The sequence below is a fragment of the Gadus morhua genome, chromosome 9 (assembly GCF_902167405.1).
Source record: "Gadus morhua chromosome 9, gadMor3.0, whole genome shotgun sequence".
In the NCBI taxonomy this organism is placed as follows: Eukaryota; Metazoa; Chordata; class Actinopteri; order Gadiformes; family Gadidae; genus Gadus; species Gadus morhua.
The window spans coordinates 7541040-7548204 of NC_044056.1; the positions used below are offsets into that span (position 1 = coordinate 7541040).

The window sequence follows — 7165 nt, forward strand, 5'->3', positions numbered from 1 at the left end:
AGTTGTTGGTGTCTGCATTGGGGGGGTGTGCGTCTGTGTGTCTGTGCGCGTGTGTGTGTGTGTCTGTGCGTCTGTGCGTCTGTGCGTGTGTGTGTGTGTCTGTGTGTGTGTGTGTTTGTGTGTGTGTGTGTCTGTGTGTTCCTAGCTTGTGCTTCTGCTCATTCATATGCATCAGCCAGTTATCAGGGCCGGCCGTGGCTCATTGACTTTTCGGGAAGCTCTGCGCTTATTTATGTCCCTGCACAGCGGACTGGGAAGCCCTGTCTAAAGGGGATCAGTGGAACTCGCTGCTCCACTGTCTGAGAAGACCAAAACGACTGAGAGAGACGAAGGAAAGACGAAAACTGAATCACAAATGAAGAACTGAAACGGATGACGGCCCTAGCCGGGGCCATCAGGAGAGACACAATATAAAATAACAGATGATGCTGATAACAAACAGAAGTTATGTTCCGCCGCGCGGTGAAGGGTAAACAACGTGTCATCCTAGGGGGAGCCAACAGTGGCTGACGGCTGCTGTAAAGCCGTGCAACGTTGTCAAAGCTCTGCATTCTGCTGTCTACAGGCCTAGCCCCAAGTGGCTCCTTCTGTTTTGATTACAAATCTAGCCTTCAAATATATATATATATATAAATATAGTGTTACAAAAAAACACACTCACACAGACGTAGACATAGAGACAGACACACACACGCGGAATCACATGCATATTTTTCAGGTACAGAAATACACCAGACATACAGACATACCCATGTGCACACTAGGGTTGGCACTGAGTTCATTTTTAATTACGACTTTAAGGAATCTCTATAGTCCTGCAATCCCTAGCACATACGGGACACACACACACACACACAAACACACGCACACACACACACACACACACACAGACTCGGTACAAGCACAACGAGGGACCGAGGTGGCGCCGAAACACTGGAGCACCACTGTGTGTCTCCCACTCGTCAACATCTGCTGTCCCGCTAATTAGAGCTTCCCCTCCCCACACACACACACACACACACACACACACAAAGAAGAAGAAGACACACATGGCTAGTTCTGATCGGCGCAAAACACACGGCGAGACGCTGGTGTGTGGACACAGAAGGGACCCCCGAAGAAAAACTCACAACCCCACCCTGTCTGGCATCGGAGGCCGCTGGGACCCGAGCTCTGCTGACGGCCACAAACATGGGAACAGATAAACAAAACACAACAGCAGGTAACAGCAGAAGCGTGTCCGTCAGCCGCAACGTGGGCTGGGAGACGCTGGGCGCATTGGTCAGGGGTTAACCAGGGGTTTCAGCCTAATGGCGGAGCTCTTCTTTATCTCCTCTGTGTGTTTTACACCCCGAGGAGAATCACCCGGAGGTTAGTGTGAGTGGAGTCCAGCAGAGAGGGAGATGGGACGGAGGGGCGGAGGGAGATGGAGGAGGAGAGAGAAGAAGAAAGAGAGAGAGAGAGAGAGAGAGAGAGGAGGAGAGATACACTTCGGGAGAGAGGATGACAGAGAGAGCTAGAGAGAGACAGATATAAGTAGGGAGAGGGGAAGAGAGACCGATAAAAATAGGGAGAGAGAAGGGAGAGGAAGAGAGAGGTGTAGAGAGACCCATAATAATACGGAGAGAGAGAGGGATGAAAGGGAGCGAGAAATAGAGAGCGACAAAAGAGAGCAAAAGAAAGAAATCAAGAGAGGGAAGAGAGAAGAAAGCCGAGGCAAAAAAAACAACTCAATCATGTCAGGTTTGAGACGGATGGAAGGATGAACAAACACATGAATCAACAACAAAGGGAGCGGGGTGAAATAAAGAAAGCGAGAACGAGGAAGAAAGCTTTCAGAGACAACAGAGGGAGAAAGCCGGTTGGTGAGATAGCTTCGCAGGCCAGCTCAGAAAGGTGAGCACATTTCCATGAAACACTCCCGCAGCCGTGAGAACAGAGCGAGCGAGAGCGAGAAGGAGCGAGAGAGAGAGAGAAAGGGAGAGGGAGCGAGCGATAAGGGAGGGGAGAATGGGAGGAGGAGCACGAAAGACAGCAAGTCATAAATCTCCCACAGCGAGAGGGGGTCACCCAGACAGAGCGAGAGAGGGGTAGTGTCAAAATGGCTTCTCGTGTGACTGGTGAGTGGACGGCATGTGGCTAACCAACCTGCTGTGACCTGCTACAGCCTGGTCAGGAACTCACACTGTGCACAGACGTGCACGGCTCTCTCATCGCTGTGTGCACCAGTGTCTCTTGCACATTTACGAACACGATAAACCCAATCAAATCAAGTCTTTAAATGCAATATGAAAGAGGACATTTAGCCTGATAATAATACTTCTACTAGCAAGGGTTTGAGCATGGGATATAGGGATGAATGGGGAAAGGTCAAGGCTTCAATGAGAGGGGGATGGAGATGTGTGAAAGAGGAGGAGGAGGAGGATGAGGATGAGGATGATGACAGTGGAGGAAAAGCCTTTCTCGTCCCTCGGTCATAACACTTGTCTTGGCCACGAAGACACAGTGACATACTTTCTACCTGCAGAGAGAGCTCTCTCTTCCTGGAGCTGAACTTTTCTCAGTTCCCTCCTGTTTCTCTCTCCCTGAATGCCAGGCTGCTTCCTTTCTCTCTATTTTTACCGCCTCCGGTTCGCACCTTGAAGAGGCGTCGTCTTGTTCGCTTCTACCTTGTGTCCTTTTTGCATTGACGAGAGCGATTGATTGAAGAGTGGATTGAACAACTTGTGATCAACTTCTTATCAAGTTGGAACAGGGTAATAGTTGTGCCTCCCTCGCTTGCGTCTCTGCTCTTATCGCTCTTCTCCCCAGCGCCTCAAAACTCCTCCGGCTGCTTCAATCACATCTCTCTCTGGTTCTGCACTCTCTCGCCCCAAATCCTGTTCTCTCCATCCTCCCACTCTTTCCTCTCCACGTTTCAAATCTCTCTCTCTCTCTCTCTAAACCCCGCTCCTTAGAGTCATCTGGAAGGGAACCACGGTGCTGAAGGTGCAATATTCTCTCTCTCTCCCTCTCCCTCTCTCTCTCTCTCTCTCTCTCTCTCTCTCTCTCTCTCTCTCTCTCTCTCTCTCTCTCTCTCTCTCTCTCTCTGTGGGTGGACAGATATACATAATATCCTCTTAACAGTCAGGGCACCCCTGGGACACCGGGGCAGATTCCAATTCCCTCTCTGCTGAATCTGTGCGTGGCTCGTTGCCTGTCTCAGTAATTAGAAGAGGAGTGAGGAGGAAAGCACAAGAGGCGATGAAGATGAAGGCGATTAAGAATCGAAGACTGCACTCCACGGTTACCTCTCTCCCCGCTGGTGCAATAACGTTGTTTCTGTTACTTTGCTCACACTGAGCCCGGTCCCTAGCGAACACAGTCCCCGTGCCCTGCACACACGCGCATGCAAACACACGCACACACCTCAATCCAGCTGGGATACGAGTCCTGCGGTACCCAAAACTCAGACGACAGCTGTAGTCAAATGAGTCTGCCGGCGTCCCCCAGCTACACACACGCTACACACACGCTACACACACGCTACACACACGCTACACACACGCACGCACGCACACACACACACGCACACACACACACGCACGCACACACACGCACACAAAATAAACTACCAGGCACAATACTCAACCGGGCTCCTTTACCTCAGCCCATCATCACCGTACCTCTCTCCCCCTCTCTCGGCTGTCTACTCCCGGGGATAAAGAGAGACGTTTCCCGTCTAATGAATGCACACGACGGTTGTATAAAAAGGGATAATGAGGCTGTGATCACGGTGGCGTGAAGAGAGAGGGTGTGCCGTGGCGGGGAGGTGGGGAGGGGGTGCGCGCGGTGGTGGTGGACGCCACACTTCCAGTTATTATGCTGTCATGAGGGACGATGGCGAAGGCTTCCCCTTTTGTTTACAACACATTTCAGGAGTGGCCACCCTTCCTGCCCACGCGCCACTCTTAGAGGCTGGTGCGTTTTAAGTTTGCCGTCTAACGTGGTGGTTGTTACGACGAGTGTGTGTTTGATGCCATGAGCCACAGAAACAGGCGTGCTACACGTGAACCCCGTAGCGTTTCTTCCAGCTTTTTAATTAAGCAGGTTGAGCACTGGTGCGAGAAGCACCATTTGCATTAGGTGATACTGGCCTCTGAAGTGCAATAAATCGCTGTGAGATCATTTAGGGAATGGACACACACACACACACACACACACGCACAAAAGCTTTACATCTCGCCAAAGGATAATATGCCTGTTAGAGCAAGAGTACATTGCTAAATTACTTTAATTCAATCCACACACTGGACAATCACCCCGGATCAACACCCTCACACAATAGGAGCCTCCAAACGACACCCCAGCGTAAGAAAGCAATATAAACGAGAGTACCGTCCACCCACGAGCATCTCTCATTCAACCCGTGCACTGGTCAACCACACCAACAAAACAAAAACACAGCACTCCCAGAGAATCCTCTGTGGATAGCTAAACAACATACAATTCCCCCCCATCAGGTGCCACACTGTCTGTAGTTCATATCTTTCCCTTCCAGGCTCAACAACAGCTCCCCGCAACTTATTGCAGCTCTTTTCAGCGCGGCTCTCTGAGGATGAATGGGACTGCACACGCTGGCAGTCTGCGAGCCTCACCGCTCATTACCCACAACAACATCTGCTGGCTGGCGAGCGAGCGGCCCGCTGTCCATTACACGCCCAACTCATTTTCCATCTTCTTCCGCGGACCAATCTCTCACTCTCACACACTTTCACGGCGAGTCGTTTTTCCCCGAAGTGGCTCGTCGCGGAAACACAAACCACTGTCGGCGCGGCTCGATTCAACGGCATCTCCCCCCAGTAGTGACACTAATTGACTATGCACACAGGGCCGGTCGTACATCACAGAAACAGCAGCCCTCCAAAATAAATCAGCAGACAAATATTGCATAGATTCATCACTTAAACTGGCGTGGATTCCTCCAGTGACCACAAGCCGTCCCCTTATATTCTTTAAAGCCACCCCCACCTCTACCACCTCCAACCTCTCCCACCTCTCCTCTCCAACATCCACCTCCCACCTCCACCGTCTCCACCTCTCCTCTCCTCTCCGGGGCTCACCTGTGCGATCTCATACAGCAGCTTGTAGTGGTCCTCCCGCTTGCGTAAAGTGCACAGATTGCAGCCCATCCTCGTCGTGGTGGGTCAGGGGCCGCGCGCCCGGGGGGCTTGTCCCTGCTGTACCTGAGGCACGGTCACGGGGGGGTCACCCTCCACGCCGAGGCGGCGGCGTCGCTTCTCATCAGTTACTCCTCAGGAGGTGGGGGCGGGGGGCATCGATCCCTCGCTCGTAAGCTCTCACACACCGCCGGCCGCCGCCACCATCACCACCGCCGTTGCCGCCGCCACCACCACCTCCTCCTCCTCCACCAGCACCACCAGCCTCACCTCAGTCCCTCGCTACGCAGTCCCCCACTGGTGCCTACCCCACAAACCCTGTGCTACACGTGCATGCATACATACAGGTGCGAGGCAAGCACAAGCAGGCAGGCTGGCTGGCTGGCTGGATGGCTGGCAGGCTGGCAGGCTGGCTGGCTGTCCAAACAAATAACCCCCCCTACCTGAAGGAAAAAAAACTAAAAACAACAAAAAACAAAGAGGTTCTGCTGTCAGTGTCGGCGAATGGGCTTCAGGGTGTTGGAGTGGAAACACAAGCGGCAGCTGTAGCAGCTTCCAGCGGCAGTGAGAGAGTGCTGTTCTTTTCTCCTGCTCCCGCTCTCTGCATCTCTCTCGTAGCTCAGACACACACACACTGGCACACGCGCGCAGAGTTGTTGCTGGCCGTGACACTCCCCCCTCCCTCCCTCTCTCTCTCCCTCTCTCCCTCTCTCACTCACTCACTCTCTCTCTCTCTCTCTCTCGCGCGCTTGGTGCACGCGACTACGCTGAGGCGGACACGAGCCACTGAATTATGTCGCCAGGGAGGGAGAGAAGCCAGTCGGGGCGGGGGGGGGGAGAGTGGGAGGTGGAATATTCATGAGGTGAAGCGACAGAGCGGGAAGAGGGAGAGAGAGATAGAGAACAAGAGGGGTTGAGAAAGAGAGACAGACCGAGACACAGGGAGAGAGAAAGAGAAAGAGAGAGAGGGGAATAGATGGAGAGGGGGAGAGGCGAGGAAGAGAGACAGACAGAGACAGAGGGGGGGGGGGAGAGAGAGATAAAGAGAGAGCGAGAGGGGGGTGGAGCCTGGGAGAGCAAACGGGCTGCTCTGTTAAGATCGAGGTGCAGTCGTACAAAGAGACGCTTTGTGCCGGCAGCGGGTTCGGGGAGACTGGGGAGCGTGTTCCGACCACACACCATACACGCACCCACGCAGTACAACCACCCCGGCTGCCCTCTCTATTGGGACTAACCAGCAGACGCTTCTATCCACGGGGACCCACAGGGAGGGGGTGCCAGGCTTCTGGCTCAAGGAGACCGAGATGCAGACCGGTGAACATCGGGGTTAGAACCCGGAACCTTTCTGGGGCTGGGGGGGTCAAACACACTGACCACTGGACTGACCTGCCCCCAGAATAGCTGTTGATGCTAATTGCGAGATCTAAAGATCTAAAGTTGGTTGGGCTTTCTTTTGTTATAGCAATGATTAACAGTGACAGTAAGGTCATGTACTGTGTAAATATATACACTTTCTCTCTCTCAAAGTATGAAATAAGGTGTTACAATATGGTTATAAATATGGTGGCAACACACCATGCTTACAACCGGATAGGGCTGAAGTCCTCCAGGCATTGCAGATGTTCATAACATAACAAAGCCATTGAACATGTCGTGAGGGGGGGGGGGGGGGGGGGGGCATAATAGTTGCAATCATCAAATCAAGAGTCCCCTCCGCCGCTGTGTTCTCTCCAACAGAGCTCGTTACGAGACGCTAGTCAGGGACGCCCATTATGCAACAGGAAGGCCCCACTAACGAGCACTAATTGTTAACGATGAACAGCAGGGTATATTTGGGGATGGGGGGGGGGGGGGGGGGGGGCTGAAGAAGAGAGAAAAGACTAGATAAACCGTCATCAGCCGGCTCCCAGGCTCCCCCCCCCCCTGGAGAATCCTGTAATCGGATCTGCTGGGGCTTTCATATTCACTCCACAGAACCCGGAGGGGCCCCCCCAACCGCCTCCCCC

General features: G+C 53.1%; 1 protein-coding gene across 1 annotated transcript in view; it reads right to left on the reverse strand.

Annotated features, from left to right (window-relative positions):
- pdzrn4 (PDZ domain containing ring finger 4) overlaps nt 1-5815 on the reverse strand; it is a 53464-nt gene extending 47649 nt beyond the window's left edge. Inside the window, exon 1 of the mRNA XM_030367138.1 lies at nt 5103-5815. Within this exon, the coding sequence (XP_030222998.1) occupies nt 5103-5171 (69 nt within the window). The 5' untranslated portion in view covers nt 5172-5815. The remainder of the gene's footprint in view (nt 1-5102) is intronic.
- Nucleotides 5816-7165: the final 1350 nt, after the last annotated feature.